Source organism: Apodemus sylvaticus, chromosome 18, assembly GCF_947179515.1.
Source record: "Apodemus sylvaticus chromosome 18, mApoSyl1.1, whole genome shotgun sequence".
Taxonomy (NCBI): Eukaryota; Metazoa; Chordata; class Mammalia; order Rodentia; family Muridae; genus Apodemus; species Apodemus sylvaticus.
Window position 1 is genome coordinate 68,521,799 of NC_067489.1, and position 17,561 is coordinate 68,539,359.

Below are 17,561 nucleotides of genomic sequence, written 5' to 3' on the forward strand. Positions count from 1 at the left end.
TTACCTGTGGGTCTCTGCATTTGTTTCCATCAGCCGTAGGATGCCATGCTGGGATTTTTAAGTGGCTTGATCTTGTGAAGGTCACTATAGGTACCGTGAGTTTCTGCTTACAACAGCGATGTCCTGTCCAGTAGTTCATGCTCACAGAGCGCTCCCTTGTTTTCCAGCCTTACATCCTTTATGAGCCCTCTTCCTTGTTCCCTCCCGAGACAAGATCTCCCGTGGGTCCTGAGTGTCATCAGTTAGTCTATGCTGACTGTCCTGGCAAAACCAGAAATCCTGCTGTCTTCACGTTCCTATAGCTGCAGCTAAAACACAAGCTCCAGTGGCTTGGTCTTTACCTGGGTGCTGGGGCTCACACTCAGGCTCTCCTGCGTGTGTAGAAACAACTGGAAGTTATTCTTTAAAATTCATGGCCTCTTTTTTCATTAATTGTTGCCACAATATAAAGAGTAGGAAGCATTTATGTATTTAGGAATACCTCCACACTTGCATGCACACACATACATACATAACAATTAAGGAAAAAAGAGGCCATGAAATTGAAAGAGTGCAAGAACAAGCACACAGCAGAGTCTGCAAGAAGAAAAACGAAGAGGAAAATGATCTAATTATGTCATAATTTCAAAAATAAAAGAAATAACAAAAAATAATAAAATATTAAAAATAATTATTGATGACTCAAAGTCAGCTATGGTAAAAGGACAGCCATTGGATAACTACTATTCGTTACACATAAGAGTCCCACCCACAGCAGTATTTCTGGTAGTTGGTACTTAAGAAACAGAAATTTGTTCAATGTTTAAAAGGTGTTTCATAGAACAGAAAACACCATAAAACACATAACCCAAGCTCCAAATGATATTTCAAAATTTTGATTAGAAGTATTTAAATAGAAAAAAAACAGAAAACAAAATATTGTTGAAAATATTTAAATATGTTCATTTTGGACAAAGTGTCATAGTTTGAGTGAGTAATAAATATTAAAATTATTAAAATTATGCACATGGAGTTCTATTCAATGTTAATTGCCTGAATTTTTAATAGTGTACAGAATGTCTGAATTATAGCTAATATCATTTCATATATACAAGGTCCACATTCAAATTCTTTATTCCACAAAAAATCATTAAGACACTGTTTTAATAATGACAAAGTGTGATTTTCAGTTCAGGCATGGAGTGAACTTTGAAAACAGCAGTACAGAAACTTTCTCCCTGTACCGATGTCCTCAAGGGTCTTCCCCAGTTTCTTTTCTATTAGCTTCAGAGTGTCTGGCTTTATGTGGAGGTCCTTGATCCATTTGGATTTGAGCTTAGTACAAGGAGACAAGGATGGATCAATTCGCATTCTTCTGCATGCTGACCTCCAGTTGAACCAGCACCATTTGTTGAAAAGGCTATCTTTTTTCCATTGGATGTTTTCAGCCTCTTTGTCGAGGATCAAGTGGCCATAGGTGTGTGGGTTCATTTCTGGATCTTCAATCCTGTTCCATTGATCCTCCTGCCTGTCACTGTACCAATACCATGCAGTTTTTAACACTATTGCTCTGTAGTATTGCTTGAGGTCAGGGATACTGATTCCCCCAGATTTCCTTTTGTTGCTGAGAATAGTTTTAGCTATCCTGGGTTTTTTGTTGTTCCAGATGAATTTGATAATTGCTCTTTCTAACTCTGTGAAGAATTGAGTTGGGATTTTGATGGGTATTGCATTGAATCTGTATAGTGCTTTAGGCAAAATGGCCATTTTAACTATATTGATTCTACCGATCCATGAGCATGGGAGGTTTTCCCATTTTTTGAGGTCTTCTTCCATTTCCTTCTTCAGAGTCTTGAAGTTCTTGTCATACAGATCTTTCACATGTTTGGTAAGAGTCACCCCAAGAAACTTTATACTATTTGTGGCTATTGTGAAGGGGGTCATTTCCCTAATTTCTTTCTCAGCCTGCTTATCCTTTGAGTATAGGAAGGCCACTGATTTGCTTGAGTTGATTTTATAACCTGCCACTTTGCTGAAGTTGTTTATCAGCTGTAGGAGCTCTCTAGTGGAGTTCTTTGGGTCACTTGGGTAGACGATCATGTCGTCTGCAAATAATGATAGTTTGACTTCTTCCTTTCCAATTTGTATCCCTTTGACCTCCTTATGTTGTCGAATTGCCCGAGCTAGTACCTCAAGTACAATATTGAAAAGATAAGGAGAAAGGGGGCAGCCTTGTCTGGTCCCTGATTTCAGTGGGATTGCTTCAAGTTTCTCTCCATTTAGTTTGATGCTGGCTACCGGTTTGCTGTATATTGCTTTTACTATGTTTAGGTATGGGCCTTGAATTCCTGTTCTCTCCAAGACTTTAAGCATGAAGGGATGCTGAATTTTGTCAAATGCTTTTTCAGCATCCAATGAAATGACCATGTGGTTTTGTTCTTTGAGTTTGTTTATGTAGTGGATTGTATTGATGGATTTCCGTATGTTGAACCAACCCTGCATTCCCGGGATGAAGCCTACTTGATCATGGTGGATGATCGTTTTGATGTGTTCTTGGATTCGGTTGGCAAGAATTTTATTGAGTATTTTTGCATCGATGTTCATAAGGGAAATTGGTCTGAAGTTCTCTTTCTTTGTTGGATCTTTGTGTGGCTTTGGTATCAGCGTAATTGTGGCTTCGTAGAAGGAATTGGGTAGTGTTCCTTCTGTTTCTATTTTGTGGAATAGTTTGAAGAGTATTGGTGTTAACTCTTCTTTGAAGGTCTGGTAGATTTCTGCACTGAAGCCATCTGGTCCTGTGCTTTTTTTGGTTGGAAGACTTTCTATGACTCCTTCTATTTCTTTAGGCATTATGGGACTGTTTAGATGGTCTAGTTGGTCCTGATTTAATTTTGGTATTTGGTATCTGTCAAGGAAATTGTCCATTTCCTCCAGATTCTCCAGTTGTGTTGAGTATAGGCTCTTGTAGTAGGATCTGATGATTTTTTGGATTTCCTCAGTTTCCGTTGTTATATCTCCCTTTTCATTTCTAAGTTTGTTAATTTGGATACTTTCTCTGTGCCCTTTGGTCATTCTGGCTAAGGGTTTATCTATCTTGTTGATTTTCTAAAAGAACCAGCTCCTGGTATTGTTGATTTTTTGTATGGTTCTCTTTGTTTCTACTTGATTGATTTCGGCCCTGAGTTTGATGATTTCCTGCCTTCTACTCCTCCTGGGCGAAATAGCTTCTTTTTGTTCTAGGGCTTTCAGGTGTGTCATTAAGCTGGTAATGTATGCTCTCTCCATTTTCTTTTTGGAGGCACTCAGGGCTATGAGTTTTCCTCTTAGCACTGCTTTCATTGTGTCCCATAGATTTGGGTATGTTGTGTTTTCATTTTCATTGTGTTCTAAAAAGTCTTTAATTTCTTTCTTTATTTCTTCCTTGACCAAGGTATCATTGAGTAGAGTATTGTTCAGTTTCCACGTGTATGTGGGCTTTCTGTTGTTTCTGTTGCTATTGAAGACCACTTTTACTCCATAGTGATCAGATAGGAGGCATGGGATTAGTTCGATCTTCTTATATTTGTTGAGGTCTGTCTTGTGACCAATTATATGGTCGATTTTGGAGAAGGTACCATGAGGTGCTGAGAAAAAGGTATATTCTTTTGTTTTAGGATAGAATGTTCTATATATATCTGTTAAATCTAATTGGTCCAAAGCTTCAATTAGTTTCATTGTGTCCCTGTTTAGTTTCTGTTTTCCTGATCGGTCCATTGAGGAAAGTGCAGTGTTGAAGTCACCCACAATTATTGTGTTAGGTGCAATGTGTGCTTTTAGTTTTAATAAAGTTTCTTTTACGAAAGAGGGTGCCCTTGCATTTGGGGCATAGATGTTCAGGATTGACAGTTCTTCATTTTGTATTTTTCCTTTGACCAGCAAGAAGTGTCCCTCAGGGTCTCTTTTGATGACTTTGGGTTGAAAGTCAATTTTATCTGATATTAAAATGGCTACTCCAGCTTGTTTCCTGAGACCTTTTGCTTGTAAAATTGTCTTCCAGCCTTTTACTCTAAGGTAGTGTTTGTCTTTGACCCTGAGGTGTGTTTCCTGTAAGCAGCAAAATGTAGGGTCCTGTTTACGTGTCCATTCAGTTAGTCTGTGTCTTTTTATTGAGGCATTAAGTCCATTGATGTTAAGAGATATTAAGGAATAGTGATTGTTACTTCCTATCATTTTTGACGTTATTTTTTAAATTTGAATGCTTAACTTCTTTTGGGTTTGATGAAAGGTTACTATCTTGCTTTTTCCAGGGTGAAGTTTCCCTCCTTGTATTGGTGTTGTCCTCCTATTCCTTTTTAGGGCCGGGTTTGTGGATAGATATTGGGTAAACTTGGTTTTGTCATGAAATATCTTAGTTTCTCCATCTATGGTGATTGAGAGTTTTGCTGGATATAGTAGTTTTGGTTGGCATTTGTGTTCTCTTAGAGTCTGCATGAGATCTGCCCAGGACCTTCTAGCCTTCATAGTCTCAGGTGAAAAGTCTGCTGTGATTCTGATAGGTCTTCCTTTATATGTTACTTGGCCTTTTTCTCTTACTGCCTTTAGTATTCTTTCTTTGTTTAGAACATTTGGTGTTTTGATTATTATGTGACGGGAACTCAAGAAGTTAGACTCCAGAAAACCAAACAACCCTATTAAAAAATGGGGTACAGAGTTAAACAAAGAATTCTCACCTGAAGAACTTCGGATGGCGGAGAAGCATCTTAAAAAATGCTCAACTTCATTAGTCATTAGGGAAATGCAAATCAAAACAACCCTAAGATTTCATCTTACACCAGTCAGAATGGCTAAGATTAAAAATTCAGGAGACAGCAGGTGTTGGAGAGGGTGTGGAGAAAGAGGAACACTCCTCCACTGCTGGTGGGGTTGCAAATTGGTACAACCACTCTGGAAAGCAGTCTGGCGGTTCCTCCGAAAACTGGGCACCTTACTTCCAGAAGATCCTGCTATACCACTCCTGGGCATATACCCAGAAGACTCCCCACCATGTAATAAGGATACATGTTCTACTATGTTCATAGCAGCCCTATTTGTAATTGCCAGATGCTGGAAAGAACCCAGGTATCCCTCAACAGAAGAGTGGATGCAAAAAAATGTGGTATATCTACACAATGGAGTACTATTCAGCCATTAGAAACAATGAATTCATGAAATTCTTAGGCAAATGGATAGAGCTAGAGAATACCATACTAAGTGAGGTAACCCAGACTCAAAAGGTGAATCATGGTATGCACTCACTAATAAGTGGATATTAACCTAGAAAACTGGAATACCCAAAACATAATCCACACATCAAATGAGGTACAAGAAGAAAGGAGGAGTGGCCCCTGGTTCTGGAAAGACTCAGTGAAACAGTATTCAGCAAAACCAGAACGGGGAAGTGGGAAGGGGTGGGTGGGAGGACAGGGGAAGAGAAGGGGGCTTGCGGGACTTTCGGGGAGTGGGGGGGGGCTAGAAAAGGGGAAATCATTTGAAATGTAAATAAATTATATCGAATAATAAAAAAATAAAAAAAAGTGGGGTACAGAGCTAAACAAAGAATTTTCACATGAAGAATCTCAGAGGGCTGAGAAACACCCTAAGAAATGTTCAACATCATTAATCATTCCTCAGCGGAGGAATGGATACAAAAAATGTGGTGTATTTATACAATGGAGTACTATTCAGCCATTAGAAACAATGAATTCATGAAATTCTTAGACAAATGGATGGAGCTGGAGAACATCATACTAAGTGAAGTAACACAGTCTCAAAAGATCAATCAAGGTATGCACTCACTGATAAGTGGATATTAGCCTAGAATCTTTGAATACCCAAGATATAATCCACATAATAAATGATGTCCAAAAAGAATGGAGGAGTGGCCCCTGGTTTTGGAAAGACTCAGTGAGACAGTATAGGGGAATTCCAGAACAGGGAAGTGGGAAGGGTAGATGGAGGAACAGGGGGAGGGAAGAGGGTTTATGGGACTTTTGGGGAGTGGGGACTCAGAAAAGGGGAAATCATTTGAAATGTAAATAAAAATATATCAATTAAAAAAAAAGAAAACAGCAGTACAGAAAATGAAGAAATGAATTGCAAAATAACTTTATTATTCTTTATGAGTAAAAAAGTGCAGATGGTTGGGTAGCATGCTGTAAAAATTGTATTAATCAACTGCAATCTTGGAATTTTTTCTTTTGTATAAAACCCATAAAGGGTGATGGAGTTGTTCAACCAATAAATTAACACAAAGCAGCTCACCAGAGACAGGATGCTGTGAATGGCCTTGCGCTCAGGAGATGGCTGGGAGGAAAGGCTTGGGCTGTGGAGATGCTGGGCTCTCTTGCGGTGTCTGTAGAGGAAAATCACCATGTAGAGGCTGGCCCACATCATGATGGCCACAAAGAAGAGATCGTGAATGATAATAATGGTATTAAATGACCCTGAGTTGTGGTTCCCAAAGTGCTTGTTTTGACAGTAACCATCTGAATATCCATAGCCAACATGAGTTTTATTGGTTTGGGCTATTACCATTTCAACCATATACACATAGATAAGTAGGTTAATAGGCCAGGAGCAAAGTAAGGAAGAAAGAAACCATGTAGAGAGTCGGGGCTTAAGCCAGGAGGCCCACTTAGAACTGCTGGGAGTGATGGTGATGACTTGGAATGTGCTTAGAACAGAGGTGGTGCAGATGGACAGACCCCAGCTGACTCTGAATGAAAACAAAACTGCCTTACAACCAACATCATCCAGAAAATTGGGTACTCCAAAGGATAACATGATATCTTTTATCAATGTGGATATGATCATCAACATATTAACGATTGTAAGGTGCGTTAAAACTGAATCTATCAACTTTTTGGAATGAGGCCTGAGGAAGAAACTGTATATATATAACATTAACAGTAATGAGTTCCCTATGACACCAAGAAAAAACTGGAATATGAGAAAGATCTGGAAGACGGTGTTACTTAGAACCATGATGTTAAAATGGCTCAGGTTTGTTAGGTCTAGAGTACCAAATAAATGGACTGTATTTTAAAACAATTTTAAAATGGCGTTTGTAGAAAAATATACTGAATGACAGCTCAGGAGCAAAGAGAAGTGATGATGTCCAACTCTTTTCTTTCCTTTCTTTCTCCTCCTCTTCCTCTTCCTCCTCTTTCTCTTTGTTTCTACTTTTTCAAGTCAGGGATTCTCTGTGTTGCTCTGTATGGAACTTGCTCTGTAGACCAGGCTGGCCTTGAACTCACAAAGATCCAACTACCTCTACCTCCCAAGTGCTGGTATCTAAGTTGTGCACCACAACTGACTGAAGAAACATACAATTCCTTTCAAATGTTAGGTCTAGATATGACACTTTAGTAACTACATTCCTAGAATTCTTCATCATCTTAGAAGTTAGAATTAGGTGTTGAGAGTAGTAAAGAGTCAAATCTATACAAACATCCTTAATTCTGTTATGCAGGCAGAAGGATGAGTTGACCTATGTGAAAGTCAAATTTGCATGTTATGAGGGATTTAAAAATTATATATTCTATATGTATGAGTGTTTCACCTGCATGTCTGTGCATTATAATCATGCCTCTGAATCAGACCTTGAATCTCTGGAAGAGCAGCTACTGGTCTTTAACTGTTGAGCCATCCCTCCAGCTCCAATAAATTTCTATTCATGAGTCAATATTTTTCTTTAGCCTAAGTATCAGTGTCTGTATGTTTACAACAACATTTGCTTCTAACACATATATAGTAATGTTTATACTTAATCTTTGGTATTTGGGATGCACATACATTTCTATCAACTTAGTGATGACTGAAATCTAAATTCTTAGATTTTCCTTGTGGGACTCTTTGCTTCTCACTCTATACTACATGCTGACTAGCAATGTTCTGAGGCATATCAATTCATTTTATCGATGTATTTTGCTCACAACTTAGAGCTGGGAACTCTAAGGCAGAACACAAAGGCTAGGGTGAGACTACATATCCCATTGTATTGAGCACATCTTCACAAAAAAATGTGTTTTCTGTGATATTTGGTGACCAAATCAATCAAGCTGGTTTTGACTGATAAACCCACTCTAACAAAGATTTGAATATCTTATTATTACAAAGTCAGGATGCTATTTACACTTGAAGGTTCTTTTGTATTTGTGTTATAGAGGCAGAGTTCTCAAAGCCATAGTTACACAGAGAATGACAATGACACAAGATTCATGAACTTTGACCTTGAACTTCACAATATTGTTATGCCACCTGTGCTCTGTGGATTTGGGTGTATGTATGTACAGTTGCTGTATATTAACTTTAGACACATTCATTCACTGATCTGATTATTTTTGTTACCTGAAATGCAAACCTTTAGTCGTTGCTGAATATCTTTGGATTCCTCAACAGTCTATTTTGTCCTGACAACATCTATTAGACTTTTTCCAATGTGCTGGTCTGAATTCTCGTTACATACCATGAATCACTATGAGTACCTAGTACAGTGTAAGGCAACAACATTGGAATTACTCAAAGAATGTGATGTATAGGCACAATGCTTATCTAAGTAACAAAATTAATTTCAAATTTTGTATCAATATATAAAGATTTATACCAATGATATTTTAAACTTGTATCAACATATAAATTTTGCACCAATTTAAGAAAATATGACTTCAATTTTATGTCAAAATGTAGAGATTTTCATTAATGTAAGATTATGGTTATAAAATGGTTTCTTTAAGTGTAAATTTAGTAATACATTCCCACAACTCATTCAAGAACACAAGGTTTAAACACAGTCCTTCTAAAATTTGCTATTACAAACTGTTTAATATGATTACGTAATACAAGTCAGATAATAAAGTTATAGTGATATAAGACTCTGATTTAATTACAATGAAGTGTTTTCAATATTATTCAAGGAGTAAATACATAGGAGTAATCAATATTTGATAATTCAGCTATGCTATATATGTAGATAGATGGCTTTCAAAAATGTCAGTGATCCACACAATGTAAGACTTAAAATCATTTATTAATAAATCTTTTGACTAGGACACAGGTCTGCTCTTCTGAGTACACCCATCCTACTTCAGAGGAGATATTGAACATCATTATTTCCATATAGAGTTACTACGATTGTGACAAGCCAGCCACTGGGCAAAAATTTCTATAATTCATCTACAGACAAAAAATACTATCCAGGAAAGGACATATGATGCAGGATAGTCAAGAGCTTAGCTCTGCAAAGACAGGATAAAATAGTTATTCATAATTCCTACTTTGCATAAGATCTGTCATATGTTTCTGGGCCAGAAGGCTAAACACAGATGATGCAATGTTATGAGGAATATAGGAGACTGTCAAGGCAGTCAGCTACTTAAGTTGGAAGCTATGTCTTTGTGCTTCATACATAGTCAGGTAATATTTACTCTCAGATTTCTGGAAGGTTTGTAGACTAGGTTATAGTCTCATAATCAAACGTAACTTGTTTAGGATTAAAGTAGATGTTCTAGATTTGAAATGATGGTTTTCAGATGATAATACAAGTTAAAAATCAACATAATTCAGACACAAAATTATAATCTCATTAGATTAGGATAGATGATAGAATACTATATTTAAATGGACAAAATTGATAGACTAGGTGTTAAGTGTATATCATGCCATATAATTTACATAATTGTCATAGTTATGTTCAATTTATATCTGAGAGAAAGGATTCTTTTAAAATGGGCAAGATGGAGGGCTCCATACCCAGGTGGCACAGGGAGATAACTAGCCTCCCAAGAGTGCAGGCAGGTCTGAAAGCACAGGTAGGATCACCCCTCAGAGGAACCTGGCCAGAACCCTCAGGTGGAAGCCTTCCAGCTTCTGTCTGCAGCTGGAGACCATCCTCTGCCATGGGGCTCCATACACAGGTGGCTCAGGGAGAGAGTAAGCCTCCCAGGAGTTCAGAGAGGCCTGAAAGCATAGATATAACCACCCCTGCTGCTCTGAGAAATCTGCCCAGAACCCCGAGGACACAAGAACCCAGGGGAAACCTGGGACAGGAGTCTTCCAATTTCCATCTGCACCCAAAGCTGATCCTGGGCCACAGAGCTACATACACAAATACTGCTGCAAGGGAGCTGGTCTCCTAGGTGTGCCTACACGCCTGCAAGCACAGAGAGAAGTCGTGTACCAGTAGTACTGATATGCAGGCAGGCAGGATGGATAAGCCACAGTCAGTGACACCAAGAACAGCTAACACCAGAGATAACCAGATGGCAAAAGGCAAACACAAGAACAGTACCAACAGAATCCAATGTGACATGGCATCATCCAAACCCAGTTCTCCCAAAGCAGCAAACCCTAGTTACCCCAACACACTGGAAAAGCAAGGTGGATTTGAAATCACATCTCATCAGGATGAAAGAGGACTTCAAGAAGGACGTAAATAACTCCATTAAATAAATACAGGAGAACATGAGTAAACAGGTAGAAACCCTTAAAAAGGAAAATAAAAATCCATTAAAGAATTACATGAAAACACAAACAAGTGAAGGAACTGAACAAAACCATCGAGAATCTAAAAATGGAAGTAGAAACTAAAAAGAAATCACAAAGGGAGACAACTCTGGAAATAGAAAAACTTGGAAAGAAATCAGGAGTCAGAAACAGATATATATATATATATATATAACAACAGAAGACAAGAGATAGAAGAGGAAATCTCAGGTACAGAAAATACCATAGCAAACATTGACACAACAGTCAAAGAAAATGCAAAATGCAAAAAGGTCCTAACCCAAAACATCCAGGAAATCAAGGATACAATAAGAAGACCAAACCTAAGGATTATAGGTATGGAAGAGAGCAAAGATTTCCAACTTAAAGGGCCAGTAAATATCTTCAACTAAATTATAAAAGAAAACTTCCTTAACCTAAAGAAAGAGATGCCCATGGACATACACGAAGACTACAGAATTCCAAATAGACTGGACCAACACAGAAATTCCACCTGGACAAGAAGAGAAAAAATAATGAAAACATCAAATGCACTAAACAAAAAAAGAATATTAAAAGCAGTAAAGGGAAAAGATGAAGTATCATAAAATGGCAAACTTTTAAGAAGCACACAGACTTCTCACCAGGGATCAAGAAAGGTAGAACATCCTGGGCAGACCTCATACAGGCCCTAAGAGAACAGAAATGTCAACCCAGACTACTATACTCAACAAAAATCTCAATTACCATACATGGAGAAACTAAGATATTCCATGATAAAAAAACCAAGTTTACACAATAGCTTTCCACAAATCCAGCACTACAAAGGATAATAGATGGAAAATGCCAACACAAAAAGGGAAACTACACCCTAGAAAAAGCAAGAAAGTAATCTTCTTTCAACAAACCCAGGATAAGATAACCACACAAATATAAAAACAACATCAAAAATAACAAGAAACAACAATCACTATTCCTTAATATCTCTTAACATCAAAGGAGTCAATTCTCCAATAAAAAGACATAGACTAACAGATTGGATACATAAACAGGACCCAGCATTTTGCTGCAGGAAAAACACCTCAGTGTCAAAGACAAACACTACCTTAGAGTAAAAGTCTGGAAAACAATTTTCCAAGCAAATGGTCCAAGGAAACAAACTAGAGTAGCCATTCAATATCATATATAATGGACTTTCAACCAAAAGTCATCAAAAAAGTAAAGGAAGGACACTTAATACTCATCAAAGGAAATATCTACCAAGAAGAACTCTCAATTCTGAACTTCTATGCTCCATATGAAAGGGCAACCACATTCATAATAGGGCAAAGCCAATATTGCACCACACATAACCCCTAAAGAAATAGAAGCAGCCAATGAAAGTCTCCCAAACAAATGAGGGCAGGACCAGATGGTTTTAGTGCAGAATTCTGTTAGACCTTCAAAGACGTAATACCAATAGTCTTCAAACTATTCCACAAGATAGAAACATAAGGAACACTACCCAACTCATTCTATGAAGCCACAATTACGCTAATACCAAAACCACACAAAGACCCAACAAAAAAGAGAATTTCAAACCAATTTCCCTTATGAATGCAAAAATACTCAATAAAATTCTTGCCAATCAAATCCAAGAACATGAAAATGATCATTCGTCACAATCAAGTAAGCTTCATCCCAGGGATGCAGGGATGGTTCAATATATAGAAATCATCAACGAAATCCACTATATAAATATACTCAAGGAAAAAGCCACATGGTCATTTCATTAGATGCTGAGAAAGCATTTAACAAAATCCAAAACTCCTTCATGAAAAAAAGTCTGGGAAAGTCCCATAAGCCCTCTTTCCTTCCCCTGTCCTCCCACCCACCCCTTCCCACTTTTCTGTTCTGGTTTTGCCCTATACTGCTACACTGAGTCTTTCCAGAACAAGGGGCCACTCCTCTTTCTTCTTGTACCTCATTTGATGTGTGGATTATGTTTTGGGTATTCCAATTTTCTAGGTTAATATCCACTTATTAGTGAGTGCATTCCATGATTGAACTTTTGAGACTGGGTTACTTCACTTAGTATGATGTTCTCCAGCTCCATCCATTTGTCTAAGAATTTCATGAATTCATTGTTTCTAATGGCTGAATAGTATTCCATTGTGTATATATACCACATTTTTTGCATCCATTCTTCTGTTGAGGGATACCTGGGTTCTTTCCAGCTTCTGGCTATTATAAATAGGGCTGCTATGAACATAGAAGAGCATGTATCCTTATTACATGCTGGGGAATCCTCTGGGTATATGCCCAGGAGTGGTATAGCAAGATCTTTCGTGAAGTGACATGCCCAGTTTTCTGAGGAACCGCCAGATTGATTTCCAGAGTGGTTGTACCAATTTGCAACCCCACCAGCAGTGGAGGAGTGTTCCTCTTTCTCCACATCCTCGCCAACACCTGCTGTCTCCTGAATTTTTAATCTTAGCCATTCTGACTGGTGTAAGATGAAATCTCAGGGTTGCTTTGATTTGCATTTCCCTAATGACTAATGAAGTTGAGCATTTTTCAGATGCTTCTCTGCCATCTGAAGTTCTTCAGGTGAAAATTCTTTGTTTAACTCTGTACCCTAGTTTTAATAGGGTTATTTGGTTTTCTGGGGTCTAACTTCCTGAGTTCTTTGTATATATTAGATATTAGCCCTCTATCTGATGTAGGGTTGGTGAAGATCTTTTCCCAATTTGTTGATTGCCATTTTGTCCTTTTGATGGTGTCCTTTGCCTTAGAGAAACTTTGTAATTTTATGAGGTCCCATTTGTCAATTCTTGATCTTAAAGCATAAGCTATTGGTGTTCTGTTCAGGAACTTTTCCCCTGTGCCCATGTCCTCAAGGGTCTTCCCCAGTTTCTTTTTTATTAGCTTTAGTGTGTCAGGTTTTATGTGGAGGTCCTTGATCCACTTAGAGTTGAACTTAGTACAAGGAGATAAGAATGGATCAACTCACATTCTTCTGCATGCTGACCTCCAATTGAACCAGCACCATTTATTGATGCTTTCATGTCTTCAAAACCAGTACCACCTGGATGACTCTTACACATTACCAAATACAGATGCAGCATAAGGTACAACCTTTGCTATCTCTGGACTATAACTTCTTTGTGCTCTCAGAAAACACTTCCCAGAACATTTCACCTAAGTGATGCTGGTCTTTTCTTAATCACCACTAATTTCTTAGCTCCAGCTAACCAGAATCAATTGCCAATAGTCTCCTCTTAAATATAAAGCCAGAGACACATGGTCAAAGGTTCTGTGTCCGGCTGCTTGCAGGAACTGAAACATTGGCCCCCTTCTATTACATTATCACTAGCTTCCTTTTTCCCAGCTCCTTCATTACCTAAGTTGGCTGACCTGTATCTTCCTCCATTGATTGACTTTAAACTCAGAGATCTGCATATTTCTGTCCTAAGCACTGGGATTAAAGGTGTGATCCACCAAGCCTAGATTTAAGTTTTTCTTCACCTAGAATTTGCTCTCTTCTAGGTTGGCCTTTAATTCAAAGATCTGTTTATCTTTGCCTCCTGGGATTAAAGGCTTGTACTACCAAGCCCAGACCTAAATTTAGCTGAGTAGAATCTTGCCCCAAGGTCACCACACCCTTAATTCAATTTAATATCTTTGAATTCAGCTCCATTTCACTTCCTTGAGCCCCTTTAATACTCAAACTATATATGTTGTACTTTTCCTTTCTCTGATTGATATGTTTGTTCAAAATTCTCTTCATCTGACTTAACCAGAGAACAAAGTCTTAGTTGGGCTTTTTTGAGACTTCTTTGCAGATGCAATTAATATAAATCTCTTTATATTAGCCCTAGGCCGTCTCTTCAAACAATGGCAAAAAGCAGCCATGTTCTTCATCAAAACATCACAAAAACAGTCTCTAGGCCACATATTAAAGATATTCTCCACTAATCCTCTTGGGCCATCAGGTCTACACAATTCAAATGACCCTCAGCACCACTTCTTCCATATTCCTACTAGGCTGGCCCATTAAACTCCATTTAAAGCATTTCATGGCTTTCCAAATCCAAAGTCCCCATATCCATATTCTACTAAACAAAAGCATGGTCATGTCTACCATGCAATACCCCAATCCCTGGTACCAACTTCTGTCTTAGTTATGGCTTTACTGCTGTGAACAGACACCATGACCAATGCAAGTTAATAAAAGACAACATTTAATTAGAGTTCGCTTACAGGATCAGAGGTTAAGCCCATTGTCATCAAGGCAGAAACATGGTAGCATCCAGGAAAATATATGGTGCAGAAGGAGCTGAGAGTTCTACATCTTCATCTGAAGGCTGCTAGTGGAAGACTGACTTCCAGACAACTAGAGTGAGGGTCTTAAGTCCACATAAAATTACAAAGCTTCTGTAAGGCAAAGGACACTGTCAAGAGGATAGAACGTCAACCAACAGATTGGGTAAGAATCTTCACCAACCGTAAATCCGACAGAGGGCTAATATCTAATATATACAAAGAACTCAAGAAGGTAGACCCCGGAGAACCAAATAACCCTATTAAAAAGTGGGATACAGAGCTAAACAAAGATTTTTCACATGAAGAACTTTGGATGGCTGAGAAGCACCTTAAGATATGTTCAATATCATTAATCATTAGGGAAATGCAAATCAAAACAACCCTGAGATTTCACCTCACACCAGTCAGAATGGCTAAGGTCAAAAACTCAGGAGACATCGGGTGTTGGTGAGGATGTGGAGAAAGAGGAACACTCCTCCACTGCTGGTGGGATTGCAGGATGGTACAAGCACTTTGGAAATCAGTCTGGCAGATCCTTAGAAATCTGGGCATGATACTTCCAGAGGACCCTGCTATACCGCTCCTGGGCATATACCCAGAGAATTCCCCAGCATGCAATAAGAACACATGCTCCACTATGTTCATAGCAACCTTATTTGTAATAGCCAGAAGCAGGTGTCCTTCAACAGAGGAATGGATACAAAATATGTGGTATATTTACACAATGGAATACTATTCAACCAATAGAAACAATGAATTCATGAAATTCAAATGGATGGTGCTGGAGAACATCATACGAAGTGAGGCAACCCAGTCTCAAAAGATCAATCATGGTATGCACTCACTAATAAGTGGATATTAGCCTAGAAACTTTGAATACCCAAGACAAAATCCACATATTAAATGATGTCCAAGAAGAACGGAGGAGTGGCCCCTGATTCTGGAAAGACTCAGTGCAGCAGTATAGGGGAATTCCAGAACAGGGAAGTGGGAAGAGGTGGATGGGGGAATAAGGGTAGGGAAGAGGGCTTATGAGACTTTCGGGAGTGGGGAGCCAGAAAAGGGGGAAATCATTTGAAATGTAAATAAAAATATATCGAATAAATAAATAAATAAAGACCACACACACAGTGACACACCTCCCAATAGGGTCACTCCCTGGGCCAATTATATGTGTTTTTTTTTTTTGTTCCTTCTTAGAACGGGGAACAAAATACCCATGGAAGGAGATACATAGACAAAGTGTGGAGCGGAGACTGAAGGAAAGACCATCCAGAGACTTCCCAAACTGGGGATCCATCCCATATACAGTCACCAAACTCAGACATTATTGTGGATGCTAACAAGTGCTTGCTGACAGGAGCCTGATATAACTGTCTACTGAGAGGCTCTGCCAGTGCATGACAAATACAGAGGTCTATGCTTTCAGCCAATCATTAGACTAAAGGACCCAAGGAGCTGAAGAAACTTGCAGCCCCATAGGAGGAACAGAAAAATGAACCAACCAGTACCCCAGAGCTGCCAGGATCTAAACTACCAACAAAAGAGTACTCATGGAAGGACCCAGGTGCATATGTAGCAGACATCAAAGGGAGGAGAGGCCCATGGTCCTGATAAGGCTCGATTCCCCAGAAGCAGGAGTGGGTGGGTTGGTGGACAGGGGTATGGGGAATGGGATAGGGTGTTTTCAGAGGGAAAGCCAGGAAAAGTGATGACATTTGAGATGTAAATAAAGAAACTATCTAATAAAAGAGTGGAAAATGGGCAAGACGTGGGAAATATAGTAGGTTTGGCCTAATGCTCTTTATATTGTATTTATTTTGGTACCCAACTTTGTTTGCACAGAATCTGCAGGCCCCTACCTAAGACACTGAGGGATCCTGCCCCCAGTTAGTTCTGATTGATAAGTTAACTTGCTGGCAACCAATGGCTGGGCAGGGCAGGCAGAGGCAAGACTGCTAGAATTCCCAGACTAGGGAGAGGGGGGAAGGGGGAAGGAGACCCACCATGCGTGGAGAAGGAATTTAAAGGAGTCATGCCTGAGAATATGCAGGACAAAGAGCATAGCTGCCATATCGGACCAGGAGGAGAGCAGCCCCCAAGAGGGGCTCAACTGGGTGCAGGGCAGCAAAGATGGAATAGAGAATTTAGTATGTAATAACTTGGGAAAATCAGAGGGAGGCAGAGTAGCCACCTGGAGGTTAGGAAGTAGCACAGGCGTTGAGCTTTTGAGGCATATTAAAATAAAAAGGCTAACTGTCTTTCATTTGAGAACCTAGAACTTTGGGGCAGGTTGTGAGGAGTATGCCACCAGAGGGCCTGAGTTGAGTGATTACTTGGGTACTGCTAATATACCTTATACAGTCAAACAGTGCCTACCGTCCTCTAAGCTTGGAAAACTCATCTCAGCTCTCCGTGCCTTATGGGGTTCTTAGACACACATTGATTTCTTTGGATTCACTCACAGCTTCCCAAGTTTTGTCCCAGATTGATGTTTCCCTCCTCAGTGTTCAGCAGAAATTTGTTTTTACTCATCCTTTCTTCTTGTTCTTTCTGTATCTACCTTCAGATGTTCCAATTTTGCATTCATTTGTCTACTAGCACAGTCCTGAAAATTCCCTCCACTAGCCATGTCTTTAGTATTCTTAACATGTCTGTTAAGAATAAGAAGTATTGGAGAGAATGCCAAACTATCATCTGAACAGAATGGAACAGACTCACTCTATGGCCAGCACAGGTAGGTACCATCAATGAACAATAAAATAACATAAAATTAG

The 17,561-nt window shown here is 39.0% G+C and overlaps 1 protein-coding gene across 1 annotated transcript; it reads right to left on the reverse strand.

Annotated features, from left to right (window-relative positions):
- Window positions 1–308: 308 nt before the first annotated feature.
- LOC127668507 (vomeronasal type-1 receptor 2-like) lies at window positions 309–6,981 on the reverse strand. Its single transcript, XM_052162141.1, has 2 exons — window positions 6,073–6,981; window positions 309–371 (listed from the first exon to the last, which is right to left on the reverse strand). Exons 1-2 carry the CDS (start codon window positions 6,979–6,981, stop codon window positions 309–311), a joined length of 972 nt encoding a protein of 323 aa, XP_052018101.1.
- Between the last annotated feature and the right edge of the window lie 10,580 nt (window positions 6,982–17,561).